The sequence below is a fragment of the Solanum dulcamara genome, chromosome 8, assembly GCF_947179165.1.
Source record: "Solanum dulcamara chromosome 8, daSolDulc1.2, whole genome shotgun sequence".
NCBI lineage: Eukaryota > Viridiplantae > Streptophyta > Magnoliopsida > Solanales > Solanaceae > Solanum > Solanum dulcamara.
The window spans coordinates 2,891,151-2,911,073 of NC_077244.1; the positions used below are offsets into that span (position 1 = coordinate 2,891,151).

General features: G+C 31.5%; 2 protein-coding genes across 2 annotated transcripts; one reads left to right on the top strand and one right to left on the bottom strand.

Annotated features, from left to right (window-relative positions):
• The first annotated feature begins 4,122 nt into the window (after positions 1-4,122).
• LOC129899649 (CBL-interacting protein kinase 2-like) lies at positions 4,123-8,462 on the top strand. Its single transcript, XM_055974662.1, has 2 exons — positions 4,123-4,219; positions 5,845-8,462. The coding sequence occupies exon 2, from the start codon at positions 6,207-6,209 to the stop codon at positions 7,638-7,640; it is 1,434 nt and encodes a 477-aa protein (XP_055830637.1). The 5' UTR covers positions 4,123-4,219; positions 5,845-6,206; the 3' UTR covers positions 7,641-8,462.
• A 1,339-nt stretch (positions 8,463-9,801) lies between these two features.
• LOC129901237 (CBL-interacting serine/threonine-protein kinase 11-like) lies at positions 9,802-11,842 on the bottom strand. Its single transcript, XM_055976366.1, has 2 exons — positions 11,068-11,842; positions 9,802-10,695 (listed from the first exon to the last, which is right to left on the bottom strand). Exons 1-2 carry the CDS (start codon positions 11,650-11,652, stop codon positions 9,934-9,936), a joined length of 1,347 nt encoding a protein of 448 aa, XP_055832341.1. The 5' UTR covers positions 11,653-11,842; the 3' UTR covers positions 9,802-9,933.
• Positions 11,843-19,923: the final 8,081 nt, after the last annotated feature.

Consider the following 19,923-nt stretch of genomic DNA (forward strand, 5'->3'; position numbering starts at 1 on the left):
AATTTGCAAAGTCAAAATGTGCAAATTCCCATATACTGTAGCATTTGTATTTGGGAAGAAAGGCTTGGTGGTCAATGATTAGTTAATAATTGAGGCAATGATTGGGATGTTTGGAATTGATATGTATAATAATATAAGATTAAGAATTGGTTTCTCCAATTTGTTGCCTTGCTGCGCCATTAATTTTCAGTTAACCTTCGTTTTTATTTATTATTTATTTTTATAATTATCATATTATAATTCAAGTTTTGATATATTGAAATAGGTAATTAAATAATAGGTGTATTATATTATATGAATATCATTAGAGTTATAAATTGAAGGAATTGAGGCTTAACTGTAGACTTGAATTTTAGGGAATTGATTATAGAGTTGAGTGAGTTGTTGAGTCTAGGTTAAATATATATATAATATTGATGTCTACAGACTCATTTACCTATAAATATTATATATTGATAGATTGAAAATGGTCTGAGGCATCGAAGAAAGGAAAGACATCGGTGGATTAGTTTGTTTGACGTCGGTTCTTCGATTGAGGTAGGTTATGATTTATTCTATATCATAGATAGCTCTTAATAGCGATTGATAATCATTAAGTAATGTGTGAAGTTTACTATGCATTTAATTATTGTAGTTTGAAAGATTGATATTGTTGTGATTGGTTTGTAATCTCAAGACCGTATAATCCATAATCTTGAACTTGTCCTATCAAAAGTGATGCGTCGAAAAAAGAAGGCTTGATGAAATATTGTTAATGAAGTGGAATGTGATAATAAAGAATGATAAATTAATTATATTTGGTTCGGGTGTCACGAGCCGACACGATATAATTGGATCGAGTGTCACAAGCCGATACAGTATATTTGGATCGAGTGTCACATTCCGACATGGTATATTTAGATCGGATGTCACGTTCCGACACAGACATTTGGATCGGGTGTCACGTTCCGATACGATATTATTGGATAGGGTATCACATTCCGGCATGATAATATTAAAGGAAAATATATTAAAATGACTTAATCTACTCAATCCCAAATAACTCATTTCCCAAAAGAGCTTGTTGTGGAGGCCTGAGTCCTCATGTATACTTTGGATATTGTTGACTAATTAAGTAACTGTTTCATTTTGTTGTCACTTGATCTTGATCTTGTTGTTTGCCACATGCTAAGTGTTGTAGTTGATTTCCTACTATTACTTTATGCATATTGATTTCTATTTTGAGTCGGCCGATGATATCTACTCAGTACATGTTTCCCTGTACTGAACCCTACTAGTATTTTTCTTCGTTTTCCTTTTGTGAAGTGCAGCGAGTGTACCAGCAACTTCGACTCGTCCTCAGCTCTAGCTAGTCTACGGTATATCAGATTTCAAGGTGAGCTATTCTCCTAGCTCGTGTTGGGTTCTCTTGGTTATGGCATGTTGTCCTTTGTTTTTGGACACAATTATTCTGTTTATCTATTTTGGTGTTTGATATTCTTAGACTTGACATTTTGAGAGTAGATGTCCTTAATGTGATGACTTTCAGATTTTCAGAAACGTATGTAATACACTTTGGTGATTTTGTTACATCTTACTTTCATAAATTGAGCTTCCGCATTATTATCGTATTTCATAAGTTGAGGTTTGTATCGTTGGTTCGCCTACCTAGGAGGTTAAGTGTGGGTGTCACTCATGGCCCATTCTAGGTTGTGACATTTAATTATATGCTTCCTCACTAAAATTTTTATACACATATATATACTAGTTTAGTGTACGTGCTTTGCACGTGTGCATGACGTTAAAAAAAGTCAAATTATTTACATCCCTAACTTTACATTAAAAATCAAACTGCATGCCTCCTCAACTTTGAACAAACGACATACTCCACCCTCGTATGTCAATTATTACTTCACAAAGCAATCTTACAATATCATTGAGATATTTAAGTTCTTGTATCAGTTGCTAGGATGATGTACCGGAAATTAACATTCCAAGAGAACAAAAAGTACAAATAAAGAATTGTATATTACACACACACAATAGCAATTTGATGATAATATAACATTAAAAATTCAACATAATACACTGAATTTCTTACCCTTTATGGCATGCAGTGTATGCCCCCTTTGAAGGACTCGGACATGTATAAATTTAGCCTGCTCAAGAAACAACAAAATATACATATCTATGATGTTTTTGACGTATAATACATGAAATATTTGCAATAGATTGTAACTCTAATTTCAAGTATCATACATAATAATGTCCTCTGTATTCACTATCAAATTCAACAATTTATATAAAGATACATATTTTTATTATATTGATGTGTACATTTTCCCTTTGTTTTGGAATGGAGGAAGAGATGCTTGTTTTGGAATGGAGGAAGAGATGCTTTTCTTCGAGTCACTTAGAAAAAAAGAAGAAGAGTTTTACCTTAAAGTCATGGGTGATAACACTATATTAAAAGCATAAAGATCTTTAAAATGTTGATTGAATTTTTTGCCCTTAATTAAAATATTCTGTTTTAGATAAAAATGTCTTTTCACTATTTTTCTCAAATTATTATACAAGTATTTTAATGATATTATATATTGACTATAATAAACATAATAAAAATTAAATGAAAAAGATTTTCTTATGATGATTGCATTCCTACTATAATTTTTTTCCAACTAAAACAGACTTGATCCCAAAAAAATACTAATAAAAAAAGATTTAAAATAATAGGCAAAACAATCCAAAATGGAAAAAATAAAAATTATATACCTTTTTTGGTTATAATTGCCGTTATTCTTCAAAAAAAGACTCATTATATGGTTATAATATAGAGGAGTCCTAATACAAATTAAACTTTCAATTAATTAAATTTCGGTTTTGTCAATCAGCCATGAGTTTGAATATTTTTCAACTCAAAAAGCCATGAGTCCTAATAAAAATTAAAACTATATTGGAACATTATGAAAATCCCTTTTTGTTTTGTTTATTTTGGGTCATGGATTAAATGTGAAAAAGTGTAAACGTGTAAATAGTACATGGTAAGTCCAAGAAAAAAAAGAAAAATAACATATTAATACGTGGCATTGACTAGTTTTTTCCCGCAACTTTTGATTACGGTTATGATCGAAAAAGTATCTAATTTTCTCATTCACAAAATTTAAGAAAATAATATAAATTTCATGATTTTAAATTAAAAATACAATAAATATTATTTAATGGGATAATACATCAAAATAAATCATCACTAATGTATCTTAATTTCTCATCAAGATTTTCATCAATGAAGAATTTGAAAAATTGCAATTTCAAAGCAAACATGTAACTGATATTTCAATGATGGTATGTCGAATAGGTATGGTAGAGTTGAAGATGAAGATGAAGGAAAAAAATGATGCTTCTATAGAGAAGAAGCTATATTGGAAAAGAATACAGAAAGAAAAAGATTTAAAAAAATTGTGGTCAATAAGAAAATTTACATATTTTAATAAAAGTTAATATATCAAAAAAATAATATTTAAAATATTAATTATATATTAACCTATAAAAAAATGTCATACGTATGATTTTATAATTTTTTTTATTAAAAAAATGTATTCACTCGCCTTAAAGAGAGTGTAGTCACTCTCTCTGACACGTTCTCCTTTAGGGTGGAATTTAATTCACTTGAAGTTGTTAAGGGGTAATTAAATGCCCCTGTAGTTAAAGTACTAAAGTAAATTATATTTGGAGGAGTTTTGATGTATTTCCTCTTATTTAATTTTGTAATTTTAAATGATTAAAAAATCAGAATTTCATAAAAATACTTTTTAACAACATATTAAAAAAAAGTTAGAAAAACAAATTGATTATGACCAGTGGCGGAGTCACACATACTTGAAGGTTGTCAATTGACATTCTTTCATCGAAAAATTACACTGTATATTGAGTTAAAAATATTTATTTATGTGTATATATAGATATATTATATATTGACATTTCTAAGTTTTTATGTGATTTTATTTTTTAATATATTGATATTAAATTCTAATTATGTCATTGATTATGACGTTGACATGGGCCTTCTCACACTGAAACATGTCTCTCCTGCCGTATTAACAGCGTCCTAAAAACACATACAACGTTGCCACTTGGGTATTTTCCTGTTTCTTTCTCAAATTAGGAAATAAAAAAGATCTTATTTTCTTACAGCTACAAGGGCTCCTTCTCTCCCCCTTTTGTTTAAAATCTGTATATTAAGGTAAAGATTTCAACTTTTTAAATATATTTTTCATAAAGATAATCAAAATTGTATTGTTTTCTTGATTCTTGATTTTGGGTCTTCTTTGTTTTGCTGTTTTTTGTTTGATTTCTTGAGATAATATGATTCAAGATTGGCCCTTTGATGTTGGGTTGATATGATATTGTACAACCCTTCTATTTGAATTGAGGATTAACAGAAAGGTTGATCGACCACACCCTTTCTGTTACTAGCTCAGTTGGTTGGCTATTACCAGGTTCAATTCCCATTTCCCCTTTGCCTACCCTTAATTTTGGGGAAAAAATGTTTTTTTTCCATGGTGGGATTTTGCTGAAGAAACTTTACAGCTTATTTTCAGAAAAAGAAGAGACCTTTACAGCTATTGTAGATGGAGCCTTTTATAGATAATTTATTTAAGTGTCTGACTGATTTTTATATTGATTTTAATCAGATTTGTATTTACTAGCTGTGGCTTTTAGTTTGAGTAACTTAAATGTCTAAGACTAACTTTGATGTTCAATAAATAGCATGTTCTTGTTGAAGTAGGAACTATCACTTGTTTTATGTTTGTCCTTTTATCTTACTGCTCGAATATGGGATACTTAAGTCGGGAGTCTTTCAGAAACAGTCTCTCTAACTCTACGAGGTAGGTTAAGGTTTGCGAACACTCTATACTACTCAGACCCAACCTATGTGGGATTTCACTGGGTCTGTTGTTGTTGTTGTAGTTGAACTATCACTTGTTTCCTTGGAATTAGGAAGTCCCAAGTAAGCATCATTATTGTTCTCGAGTCTTCTTCGGAATTCGTGCATTTATTATAAAAAGGTAGCTTGATGCACAAAGCATCTTACTATCACGGGTTATATTGTACATGATCTTACTTAACGTTTTGCTAGAGGTTGATTCCATAGTTTGAATTCGTAAGTTCCTGGTCACATGGCTGCAATTGTTACCCTCATGCCAAAGTTTCTACTTAAAATTTTGTGCATTTAGATTTCACATAAATGTTTTCCTTGATTTATCTACCATGTTAGCCACGTTTGAACTATCACTTGTTTCCTTGGAATTAGGAAGTCCCAAGTAAGCGTCAATGCGTCATTATGATTCTCAAGTCTTCTTTGGATTTGTGCATTTATATAAAGGATAGCTCGGTGCACAAAACATCTCGCTATCGTAGATTTCGGGGGAAGGGCCGGATTATATTGGGCTGATTGTATGAAATCTTACTTTACATTTTGCAAGAGGTTGCTTCTGTATTTTGACTTCGTAACCTCCTGATCACACTGCATCATCTCTTACGGTTGTGCCAAAGTTTCCATTCAAAACGTTGTGCATTTATAGTTCACATAAAGTTAGAGCAATCGTATAGTTCCCCCATTGCACCTTGCTTTATAGGTCCCTTGCAGTAGAAGTTCTTAGGTAATAATTGTTTAAATTCATTTGTTTTATTACAAACAGGTATACTATATTCGGAATAAATACATTGCTAATATATGATCAATCAATATCTAAACCAATTTTTCTCTAGATGCATCTCTTTACCTTTCAAGTCTTAATTTCTATTGTTGGAAGCATAATACTGTCTAGCTACTGAAACCTTTTCCTCTGATTTCACTTTTTCCAGGGGGGGCAGTGGAAGTTCATCTAGTTGTTTCATTACGCACTTTTTCAGCGTTTTCTAGTGGTCATTGAGGAGAGATAATCCTAGGAATGCTGAAAAATGTGTTTTAGTGGCTGGAATTCTATAAGTGATCATCTCGAGGCTTTGGGCTTAATAGAGTTGCCATTTTTCATTCTTGAAAATAGTGAGCCCAGGTGCCGCGACCATAGCACCATTGCTTGTGGGAAGATGCAAAGTGCATGGAGTAGCTGTACATTGCCTGTTGTGTTAATAAACGATAATTTGTGCGCGGATGGTTGAGTGCCAGTAGTTTATAAGGTTTTGCATCTAAGTTGTATTAGAAAGAGATATATAGATTTCTTGTTATGGCCAATAAAGGAAGCATACTGATGGAGCGCTATGAAGTGGGCAGATTATTAGGTCAAGGCACATTTGCTAAGGTTTACTATGCTAGGAATATCAAAACTGGGCAGAGTGTTGCCATCAAAGTCATAGACAAGGAAAAAGTTCTCAGGGTCGGGCTCATGGAGCAGATCAAACGGGAAATATCTGTTATGAAACTAGTCAGACATCCAAATATTGTGCATCTTTACGAAGTCATGGCGACAAAAACCAAGATTTATTTTGTCATGGAATATTGTAAAGGAGGTGAGCTCTTTAACAAAATAGCTAAGGGAAAGCTAAAAGAGGATGTCGCAGGGAAATATTTTCAACAGTTGATAAATGCTGTAGATTTCTGCCATAGCAGGGGTGTCTATCACCGGGATTTGAAACCTGAAAACTTGCTGTTAGATGACGATGAAAACTTAAAAATTTCAGATTTTGGTTTAAGTGCTCTAGTTAAGTCAAAGCACCAAGATGGACTCCTCCACACGACGTGTGGGACTCCAGCTTATGTTGCTCCGGAGGTAATCAACAGAAGAGGCTATGATGGGACTAAGGCTGATATTTGGTCGTGTGGGGTTGTCCTATACGTTTTGTTAGCTGGTTATCTTCCATTTCAAGACTCAAATTTGATGGAGATGTATAGGAAGATTGGCAAAGCTGAATACAAATGTCCAAGTTGGTTTCCACCAGAAGCCCGACGTCTACTTTCGAGAATGTTGGATCCTAATCCAAGTAATAGAATTTCTCTTGCAAAAATTAGAGCAAGTTCCTGGTTCCGGAGGGGAATTTCAACTTCATCTAAATCTACAGTAGTAGACGAAGTAAGCACGGATTTAGCTTCAGCAAATACAGAGGACAAGCAAGAAGTGGCTTCGATTCCAAAGTTGAATGCATTTGATATCATTTCCCTTTATGCTAAGTTTGATTTATCCAGATTATTTGAGGAACCTTGTTTAAAGAAAGAAACTAAATTCACATCCCGGAAACCTGCATCAGTGATCATATCCAAGCTCGAAAATATTGCTAAACATCTCAAGCTGAAAGTTTGCAAAAGAGATGAAGGATTACTGAGGTTCGAAGGAACAAAAGAAGGAAAAAAGGGAACTTTGAGCATTGATGTCGAGATCTTTGAGGTCGTTGAAGCTTTTCATTTGGTGGAAGTGAAAAAATCAAATGGGGATACATTGGAATATCAACAGATATTGAACGAAGGCCTAAGACCGGGTCTTCAAGATATCGTTTGGACTTGGCAAGAAGATCAGCAGCTGCCTCAGTCGGAAGACCAGCTTGACGAGCAGCCGCCAAATTATCAACTTCAGCAGGAACAACATTTGGATAATGAAAAACAACCTCCGGAGCAGCAGCAACTGCTACTCCAAAAACATCTGATTCAGCAAGAGCAGTTACCTTGATAACCATACACTTCCTTGTTCAGATTTTGTCCTAAATGCAGGGGCTGAGCTAGGTGGACATGAGGGGTTTCAATGAATCCCCTTTGTCGGAAAAACTATATTGTGCAAATAGGGTATGCAAAATACATTTGACATGATCTCAACTGGCAACTAAATACTCCAATTTTGAGAATGCACATTGAGATATCTCAACTCGTTTCTATTGTGTCTCGTGGACGTCCGACGCTGATAAATTTTAGAGGTGTCTAGATGATCACTTCGTAAGTTGCAGTGCTCAACTGACAGTGGAGATGAGGTGAGGTGTCTATATGTGTATTTTCAATGTTGAATGTTCAGTTGTCGGTTGAGGCCAAGTTAAGATGTCTTGTCTATATAACTGTCGAATCCTCTTGACATAAGGGGGAAAGTCGGTTCAGAAGTTGCTCTAACTCGCATGTTCACAGATATCAGGTGTAGCATTCTTGCATTTTTTTTCGAATTCTCTTGTTAGAATTTATGGTTTGCTCACCGTGTAGCCTAGATGTACATTTTGTAGTTGAGGAAGCTTCTTAATCATGGTGTTGTTTTGTACAATATGTCTCTCAAGTGTAAGTGATTTCTGTTCTCATAATTGATAGTATACTTTTTGTGCCTTCATAAAAAGCAAGTGACTGATTAGATCAATCAAGTTAATCAAGAACTATGTGGTCGAGTGACGTTTAGTTGCAGCAGTTGGATGATTGAAATGACACATCTTGCTTTCATGACGAGAAAATCTTTGTAAGGAGCGCTTTCATTTTTAATGGAAACTATGCAGCGCAACTCCGTTTTAGTCGAGCCAATGGAAATAGATTATATCTTAAGATATAAATAAGGAAAAAATAGTCAAAAAAATAATTCAATTATTATATTTTTAAAGAATACGATAAATAATTTGAGATAACAGTATTTGCAATGTGTGGAATGTGGATTAGTACAAGTTGAGAAATTTGTTAAATATTATAAATTACTCCTTTCTATTCCATATTAATTTTGAATTTCTAGAGCTTTTTTCATTGTTCAAAATAGTTGAATTATTTAAAGTTCAAGAGAAATGTTGAAACGTTTTTCATATTTACCCTTTCCAATAATGAAGTTTTGTAATTTTCTAAAAGTAAATTACACTACTTACAAAGTTATACTCCAATAAAGGACTAGTTGTATTTATGATTTCACATTTAATGATCATTGTGTTGCTAATTAAATAAAAAGGTAATAGAGAAAAATATAGTTCAAATTTTGTCCTTAAATATTTTTTTTAATATGTGTGCATTACCTTAAAAATTCAATTAATATGGAATAGTGAAAGTAATATATATATTATAAACTTAAGAAATATTATAAATTAAACACATAAGTGAAATACGAATAAGTCAAAATTTGGAGGTTGAAGAGACAAAGATGACAAAGGTCTCTCTTCAGTCGGTTGATTAATTAACCATTTATTATGTGACATAATTAGTATCTCGAAGTTTCAAATTTTTAAATTTTAATTGTGAATTTAGATATAAAAATTTTATTTTTTTAAAAAATAAAATTTATATTTTTAAAAATTAGATAAAAATATTATAAATTATAATAGTTAATAATTTAAAATATTTAAAAGATACAAAAATTCAATCATTTCTCAAAAAAATTATTGTTTCATATAAATTAAGCGGAAAAATTTATTAAAGGAACACGGGAAAATAATTTGGCCAACAACTTCAGTAGAGCTTTATTGACTGTGGAACTACCAGGGGTAGACTTTTATTATTCCACACAAAAGACAACACGATTCTTTTTTTTCTATTTCACGAGCCTCAATTAGAGGTCCGATTAAATTTAAATCACGTGTTATAGAGCTTATTTATGAGTAACACTTCAAATAGGATTTTGCGGAATATTTTTATAATATGAAGAATCAAACTTTCATCAATAACTATGACTATTCATTCACACTTTCTATTTCTTATAAAAGGATAAAGTAAAATATAAATAGATTTAAGTCATAGGAGATTTTTCATACAAATATAACCCATGCTAGAGGTTCATTATCATTTTTATTAGGTTACAAATTAATGTTTACACACATAATAATAATAATGTAGTTTTATTTCTCACAACAAAATTTTCAACCCACATAAAAAAAATATTAACAGTATATATGGGTAAGTGATGAATAACTTCCCTTTTATACATCTTTTTTTTTTTTACTTTTAATATACTCTCTTTCTTACGCACAAAACACACTCACTTATGATCAAAAGGCCCGTATGAATCTACTGATTCTAGATTATGGATTCACCTCTGACGAAATCAGTACTTCTATTGGTTGTTGGCCAAGAATTACTGGCTTCATATTATTCTTCAATAGTTCTTTGTACATATCAATATCACCGACTTTTCTACGAACCTCAACAACAACAAAACCATCTATCACTTTGTAAATTTCCATGTTCATAATCAATTTACCTTTCTTCAACTCCACTCCCCATTCTTTTTTCTTCTTCAACTTCATGTTCTCCTTCTTTGCTATCTCTTCCACTTTCTCCATTACCATCTCCAATGAACCTTCAACAACTAATCGTTCGAAATCCTCCAACGGGTTAAATCCTTCGTTTAACAATCCTGAGAGGTCTAATCCCATAGAGAACGAAATTATATCAAAAGCATTCAAATAAGAATTCTTGTTCTTGTCTTCTCCCTCCTTGACCTCTTCTATTTCCGCGCTAGGCTCATCAGACGAGGATGTACCTGTTATATTTGAATTCTGAATCCGTCTCTGAGGCTTACCGTCTTCCCCACAGAATTTAACCCGTTTCAAGCCTTTCTTAAACCAAGGATCATTCATGATTTCTTCAATAGTTATTCTTGTCATAGGATTTGTATCAAGAAGTCGACGTAAAAATCGCTTTAACTCAGATGACATCCATTTAGGACACTTGAATTCTCCATTGCAAATCTTATGGTACATCCCCATAAGATTTGAATCATGGAATGGCAAATATCCAGCATTTAACACAAACAAGATGATTCCACAGGTCCAAACGTCCGCCTGTTAGAAAATACAATAATAAAAAAGTTATAAAAAATATTGCAGATGTGAAAACAACTTCCTAAAAGAAACATCTAAATTGACTTTTACATATCTCATAAAAAGGATGAATATCGAATTGAAAGATGATTATTTAGATTTCATTTGCAATACAATGAAAATAAACTTCCTTAACGCGATATTGTTCGTATATAAACAAAAATTTCTTAAAGAAATATTGCTCGTATATAAACAAATCCCTTAGCAATACCATAGGATCCTGAAATTGACTTTGCCACTTCTCATAAAAAGGATGAATTTTTCAAATTGAAAGATTAATTATTCATATTGTCTCCTATATAATAGATCATTACTCATCGTAATTTAACATACCTTAGCTCCATCATAACCTTTCTTTGTTAGAACATCTGGTGCCACGTAAGATGGGGTCCCACAAAGCGTGTGTAACAACCCATCTTGTTGTACTTGTTCCGTTAATGCACTAAGCCCAAAATCGGACACTTTCAAATCACCATTTTCGTCGATAAGTAAATTCTCAGGCTTCAAATCGCGGTGGTAGACACCGCGAGAATGACAATAACGAACAGCGGAGATAAGTTGCTGGAAAATTTTCCGACTTTGATCTTCGGAAAATTTTCCAGCCTTGGCAATTTTGGCGAACAATTCGCCTCCTTTAACAAATTCCATGACGAAGTAGATCTTCGTCTTGGTAGCCAACACTTCGTCAAGTTTGACGATGTGTGGATGTCGTAGACGTCGCATAATTGAGATTTCACGTTTGATGTTCGCCATCAAAATCCCATTGCTAACTCTAGTTTTGTTAATAATTTTAATCGCCACGCTACGGCCATCTTTGATATCCCTAGCGTGGTACACTTTGGCAAATGCGCCACATCCAAGGAGTTTTCCTAACTCGTATTTGTTGAATATTGTGGTTTCGGAAGAAACCGAGGCCATAATCGGCGTGTATGCGCCGACTAATTCAACGTACGTTCGATCTCGAAAATTAAAAAAAAAATCGAGATCGAACTAATGATGATTTATGAGAAAGAAAGCAAATTGATAGAGGAATTTTTTTGGAGTTTGTTGAAGTTCGGCGAAAAGGGGCTTATAATCACAAAAAATGAAAAGAAAAAAATGAATCCCCACAACTTTTGTCTTTCTGGCCACTATGTATATATACTACTCGTTTTTTTTGTTTTTTCAATTTAACATTAATTATTTTTTTTGGAAATATTTTAATTGCAGAGTGTATCATGTCTATCCTCACACGTCATTATAACATCATATTTTGTACTATCCTTTTGGTTTTTAATGGTATCTTTCGAATTTCAAGAGTTAAACCAATTTTTTCAATCATAAGCGTTATATGCTTTTTAAATTGGTCAAGGTATCAATATGGATTGTAGTACTGTAGTGAAATTGCGTCACCCTTAGTAGAGAATTCGGATTTGAATTCTGGTTATGAAAAAATAATCGAAGCTTCATAAGCTCCAAATACAGAATAAGAAACCAAAAAAAAAAATTAGTCAAGTTACTTAAAAACTAATCCAGATATCACATTTATCAAAAAAAAAGTTATTGTAACTTACGGTAAAACTTTTTATGTAGCTTTTTCAAATTAATAAAAAAAAAATTGGAAATCATAAAATTACATGTCTCAATTAATAAAAAATTAAAAATTCTCGAAATTTGAAAGGTATCACAAGAAAACAATTGTGTTTCAATGTTTGTAAGTCAACAAATGGTGACACTGTGACAGTTGGATTTTGTAATTGTTTTATGCGTGTCTACCACTTGGTCCATCTATGTTTTTTTTTTAAAAGTAAAAAATCATTCTTTATCTTCTTTTTTTCTTTATTAATTGTGGATCCAACTAATAAAGGGGATTTTAAAATAATTAATTATATTGTTAATAAAGCTCATATTTTTTGTCCAAAAGTTCCTTTTGTTTAAGAGAATGAGGAAATAATTAGAAAGAGCTTTTGGTGGATTAGAACATCATGGCGTGAAATGACAACTAGTATTAATTTAAAATCACAATTCCAATTTAATTTCGTAACAATTGATTATTGACATTATTACTTCTCTAGTAATTATGGTACGGCCAATTAATACAATCTTTTCTAATTCCGTTAAAAGAGAAATCTCATATTGTACTAATATCTCTTTTGATTCGAATATATATATCCTCATTTAATAAATGATGTATATTTATCATTTTCGTTAATAAAATTAATTTTTTAAAGATGAATCAATGGCGTAAGGAGATCCTTGGTCGGTGCAAAAGTGGACTTCACAATGTGTTTTTTGGTTCAACTTGCTTTGAACAAGTAAGCATGTTTGATTTTAAGTTTTTGGGTGATCAAAAATATTTATTTATTAAAAAAATAATTTTTTTAAAAGAAGATATCTAATCAAGTTTTTGAAAAAAAATAATAATACTTTTGAAAATTGGTATTATTTTTTAAAAAAGTTAAAATTGTGTTAGCAGAGCCCAGAAAAGGTCATAATCCCCCCCCCCCCCCAAAATAAGGTAAACAATCTAATCTAATCGTAAGTATTAGTCACTACTTTCCATGATACTATACAAAATTACTTGTTATCGTAAATCACATTAACCAGATGGTGCGGTATAAGATATCATAAGCTACTAGTAAACAAAATTAATTAAACTCTTGATTTAATAACTATGGTTGTAGCTTGATAATGTAACTGTCAAACTTGGGATGTAGCCTAATCATGATCGATCAGGTTCTATGAACGTAGTCACTAATAATTTTTTTTAAAAATAGTAATGGCAACTTCAGATATTTGGTGAATCTCCTTTCTTCTTACCTTCCACTTATGTGGGGGAGCCACATTAAGCTATGGGGATTTAGTTGAATTATTTTGAACGAAAAGTTATATTATTTTTATTTAATTAAAATTATTTATATATTGTTGGACCCTTTAGAATTTTTTATATTTTAAAGTTCTTAATAAGAGTTCTGATTCCGCCATTATCCTACTCATTAGCGATACTAGAATATTGGCATTAAGGTATTTTCGCCACATATCACACCAACTACTTGCAACTTTGATTTCATCCAATAGTTTTGAAGAGTATGATAAAATAATTTTTTGGTTCAATTTTTTGCTTAAATTCTATGTCCACCGTCTTATATTAGTTGTTTTAAAAAATTAAAAATTAAAATAATAGTTTTACTAAATATACTCTCTAAGAAAGTCTTTCTTGGAACATTATAAACTTGTTTTTCTGAAAAAATGAAAAAACCTTAACTAATTTTCTTTTGACTTTATAAATTGATAAGCAATTTGAGATAATTATTTATAATAAAATAAACAATTAATATAAGATGAACAGAATAATTAAGTTTGTATTAAAGCTCAAACTTTCCTTTGATTATTGTAAAGAAAATTAACATTGAGTATAAGTATTTGAATTTTCAACTCCGACATTAAACATGAGGTCCATTATTGAAGAACACTGCATCATGAATGATTTTTGACAATGATATTGTACTTTTTATAAATAATCATAGAACATAAGATAATAATCGATTAAAATATTAGCATAAGGTATTTTCGCCACATCTTTGTGGGCACACCAACTACTTGCAACTTTGATTTTGTCCAATAATTTTAGTAAAATACGCATAAATCTCATAGTATTAAAGAGTTAATTACATTATTTTTTTATTTTTTTAAATTACAAAAATTTCTTAAAATTAAAGGATTTCGGATACATCAGCAGCAGACATGTGAATATATAAGGGAGGATGTATACGAGAGGGGGGAATTTTATCGTGCAAAATTGGTTCATAATTTCAGGTGTGATATTGTTATATTTTTTAAAAAAAATATTCTTGTAATGATCCGTTATGTTATTTTGAGAACTATTCCTCTTGCTTTAATAAAATATCCTTCTCGCAAAAAAAATTTAAATGAGTATTTTAAAATAATTAATTTAGTTTATGATTAATGGGCCAAGTCCATAATTAATATGACATTCTATATCTTGTGGCCCACATATAAGAATGAATTATAGCTACTAGGTTGACACTTTCTGATAAAAATAATAATAATAAAATAATATATATATATATATATATATCAAATCTTCCACGGAAAAACTCAAGTTATTGCAGTGTCTGCATTTCAGGTAAGATTTCCAATGCTTGAATTTTGTTACTGGTAGAAGTTAAATATTCCTTAACACTAAATATGATAACAATTGAATAGATAAGAATGTATCCTACTACTATTATATTATTAGAGTTGGAAAGGACTTGAAGTTGCTGTGTATGTTGTTATTTTGAGGGGGAGACAAATGTCACCATCATTAGCTAATGAATGCATTGTATTCTAAAATAGTGGGGGTAAGATTAGTGGATAAATCACGGCGTAATGATTGTGAATAATGGTGTAAGTTATGAGTTATTAAAAGGGCAGTCCGGTGCACTAAAACTTCCGCTATGCGCAGGATTCGGGGGAGGTAAGTTATAAGTTATTATTGGGGAAGATTAGGTAAATTATGAAATAATAAGTCTCCATAATTTTTGTATCCAGGTTTAAGTACTGATTTCGTATAACTTGGATAGATTTTGATCTTTCTTATAGTTATCACATTGTGATTCAAGTTTTGATACATTAATATATGCAATTAAATATTTGGTGGATCGTATTATATGAATACCAATAGAATTATGTTATTTGGAGGAAGTAATACTAAACCCTAAGCTTGAAATTTGGAAAATATGAGAGTGGACATATTAATTGATATCAAGATTTGGGAACTTGATTATAGATTTGTGTGAGATTTTGGGTCTAGGCTAAACATATAGTAATTTGGGTGTTGTTAGTTTCAAAATCTTCTTGTGGTTATTTATTTGATTAGATTATACTTATTTGGAGGCCCAACGAAAAGGGAAGGCTCAAGTCCTGGAGTAATTGCTTGATTATTTGAAGCAAGTGAATTTCTAAACCTTAGTTTAAGCTTGTATATGCTTGTATTTCCTTGTTATGTGCACTGGAGAGTAACAAGAATTTAACTGGGTTATTGACTGTATGATTGACTTTAAAAATGGAGACGAGGGGTATAAAATGGCGATCTAATGACATGTATTGGTGAAATTGATGTGATGAGATTATGAATTTATTTTGGACATGTGAAATGATTGTGTTGATATGAGATAGGAAAAATTATTGTTGTTGTCATGTTATTATCGTGAATCATATTAACATGAATTAATTGCATTGGTTCTGGTATACTGTGCTAAAACTGAAAATGATATGAAACAAAAGGGTCGGGCCACACGCTCCGTGGCAGGTATTATGAAATAAAGAGGTCGAGTCACACGCTCCGTGGTAGGATATGTATATTGAGGAGACGAGCCACACGCTCTGTGGCAGGTAACATGGACAGAAATATCTCCCATGGGTTCCGGACTGTAATTTAGCGAATGTGTACCAATAGGAAATGCATGCATCATCTCATTGCATTGCATCATATTTTATTGATATTTGTGAATTTGTGTTTACCACTTATTGCTCTGTATATGTTGAACTTGACTTGATATGATTCACTTGATGAGACTACTAATAAGTATTCGTGGACTAAATTATTATTATTGTGTAGAGTGTAGAGTTGGGCTGATTTTATTCAGGTTGTATTTAAGGAGGTTCGATTGGGATGACAAGAGTACTTGTATCTATTGAGCTTTGCTTAGTTTTAGTTATCCACTTGCTGAGTACTGTGTTATTTGGTACTCACCCCTTGCTTTTACACTTATGTAGGTTGTGAGACTGGACCTGCTTGATCTCCTAGTGTTTTCTACCATATTCGAGGTTATCATCTCAAGTGTTGAGGTAGTTGTTACATCCATCTAGCGAACACCTCTTACTCTTTTAATATATTTTAGTCCTATTCTAGAGACAAAGATGTTGTGACTGTATTTTTTTCGTACTTCGATAATGTATTAGTGGATTGTACATATGACAACCAATCTTGGGAAAATTTGAGTTTGTTTTACGTGTTTTCGGTTAAGTTAAATTTTAATTCATTTCTTTTTCTTCCGCATCTACTTTCAATTGGGTATTAGACTGACTTATCTCGGTGGATTGAGATGAGTGCCATCACATCCGTATTTGGGTTATGACAATTCTTTATTGGTCTGAAAACTTTGCATTTTTCAAGTGAAGCTAATTCAACTTAAATTGCATTTTTTCATTTTGGCCAATCATTCCTCTATCTATATTCATCGACAGATTTTGGTTCAACATCCCATTGTATTGCATTATTTCAATAGAAACATTATAAGCAAAACTATTGTCAACAATTACATTATTTCGGCTACATATTTTTTCAGATGAGACATAATTTATTAAAATTTCTTTATCATTTTCAGGCGCATTAACCTCTTCCAAGGTCTTATCAATTTTTATGTCTACTCGCTCTTCTTGAGCAGGTTCTTTCATATCATGACCATCTTGATTATTTTTTCTTTTTCTTTTTCGAGAATTTTTATCTTTGGAACCGATCGGTCTACCACGTTTTAAATATAGAGCCCGTTTGGATTGGCTTTAAGTTGGTCAAATCCAACTTAAAGCCCCTTTTTAGCTTTTGGACGTGTTTGCCTAATGCTGACTTTAAGCCATAAAGTTCTTAAAGTCAGTCAAAAATGAAAAGTTAGGATTCCTAACTTTTTTTTCCAAAGTGCTTAAAGTCATTTTCTTTGACCATGGAAATTACTTTTATATCCCTTATATTTTAATTAAATTCCTAAACTACCTTTTTTTATTCTTTTAACCCTAAAATTCACATCATAAGTACTTTTATCCAAACACTCAACTGCTTATTTATAAAAATAACTTTCAGCACTTCAAAGTTCTAAAAGCACTTCATACATAAAAGTTACGTTTTTTAAGTCAATCCAAACGGGCTCATGGTTTAAACTCATTTGTATTAATTAATTGTCATAATGGGACATCAACTCAAATTGGAGCATTAGCAGCTGAAATATGAGATTTAGTAACTCTTGATAGGTGAGTAAATGTATTTAGCAGTTGATTTGCAATATTTTGCAAATGAATTATCTTTTGAACTTTCAGTTCACATTTATTTGTACGAGAATCTAAATTAGATAATGATAATGCATTCTAATCTATTTTTTTTTCAGCTGCTTATTTTCTCCCCTTAATGTTGGGTATACTGATTCATCAAAATGACAATCAACAAATCTTGCAGTAAATAAATCTCCAGTCATAGGTTTCAAATACTTTATGATAGAAGGAGATTCATACCCAACATATATCCCCAATCTTCTTTGGGGTCCCATCTTTATGCGTTGTGGTGGAGCAATTGGAACATATACTGCACATCCAAATATTCTAAAATGAAAAATGCTCGTCTGCTGACCAAAAGCCAATTGTAATAGGGAGATTTTATGATAACTTGTGGCTCTACTCCACACAAGACTTGCTGCATGCAAAATAGCATGACCTCTTAATGAAATGGAAAGTTTTGTTCTCATAAGCATTGGTCTAGAATTTAATTGGAGACGTTTAATTAATGATTCCGCTAGACCATTTTAAGTATGAACATGAGCAACCAGATGCTTAACTATTATTCCAGTGGACAAACAATAGTCATTAAATATTTGAGATGTGAACTCACCAACATTATCAAGACGAATTGTCTTTATTGCATAATCTAGAAATTATGCTCTTAACTTGATTATTTGAGCAAGTAATCTCGCAAATACCATATTATGAGTTTTTAATAAGCCTACATGTGACCATCTTGTAGTGCATCTATTAAAACCATATAATATTTAAATGGTCCATATGATGGGTGAATGGGTCCACATATATCACCTTGTATACGTTCCAGAAATGCTGGAGATTCAATTTTCACTTTGATTACTGATGATCTAGTAATCAATTTGCCTTGAGAACATGCAGCACAAGAGAATTCTTTAAATTGAAGAATCTTTTGGTTCTTCAAAGAGTGTTCATGTGAACTCTCAATTATTTTGCGCATCATATTAGAATCGGAATGACCCAACCGTTCATTCCAAATAATAAAATCATTTGAGTTAGTAAACCTTTGGTTTACTATGGCATGTGTTTCAACCCTGCTAATACTTGTGAAGTATAAGCCGGATGAAAGAGCGGGTAACTTTTCAAGTATAAATTTTTTCCTCGACATCATTGTAGTAATGTAAAGATATTCATTCTTTTTATCCATTTTGTCTCAATATGATAACCATTTTGACGAATGTCTTTGAAACTTAATAAGTTTTTTTGAGACTTACTACAATATAATGCTTCATTAATTGTTAAATTTGTTCCTCCGACAAGAACAACTTTAGCTTTTCTGGATCCTTTAATTAATCTTGTACTACCAGATATTATATTAACATTAGCTTATTTCATAATCAAATAAGAGAAATATTTCTTATCTCTTAAAATAGTGTGTGTTGTGGCACTATCAATAAGCCATATATCATCATAATTGTTTTTGAATCCAACTGATGACTGAAAATTTTCATATTCTTCACAAACAAAAAGATACATTATAAGAACGTGAAAAACTAACAACATAAGAAACTTTTAAGAAATTGCACTGCCTTAAGAAATATTTTAGGAATGACAACATAATATCAAACATAATAAAAAAATAACTATTTTTATCCCCAGTTAGATGATCAATTTGTTCGATCAACATTCATAAAATCTTCATCTTCCAAATGAGTAATATTTGGTAGATCTTCGAAAGCATCATCTTTATAAGAAAGATTCGCCAAGGTGAATTTCAGCATCAAGGATCCATGATAAATATTTTTTTCCGGAAATGTCAAGTGCCACAAATTTAAGTTTTGATAAATTTGACATGATGACAATTGATATAGAAATTAATGTAGAAATAACAAAGACAACTAAAATAAAAAAAATTCAGCAGATATACCTGATATAAAAGTTAATTTATCTGAAGAAAATTAGAATTTTGTATTGATAACGTGTTATAAAATACACTAGCTTAACAAAATAAGGAGGAGAGAGTAAGAGAAAAGAATAGCTTAACAAAATAAGTAAGAAAAAATAAAGGAGAACAAAGGAGAATTTCGTATGCATCTCTTCTTACATTTGAGAAGAGAAGACATTTTTATAGCCATCAAACTAGAGAAGACCAAGTGGGCAACTTGCCCATCTTGCCCACTTTTA

What these genes read in the sequence shown, in the direction of transcription:
- LOC129899649 (XM_055974662.1), top strand. Translation starts at nt 6,207, where the DNA reads ATGGCCAATAAAGGAAGCATACTGATGGAGCGCTATGAAGTGGGCAGA.
- LOC129901237 (XM_055976366.1), bottom strand. Translation starts at nt 11,652, where the DNA reads ATGGCCTCGGTTTCTTCCGAAACCACAATATTCAACAAATACGAGTTA. An exon ending in AAGGTTATGATGGAGCTAAG is followed by an intron (nt 10,696 to 11,067) that starts GTATGTTAAATT and finishes ATTTTCTAACAG; the next exon opens with GCGGACGTTTGGACCTGTGG.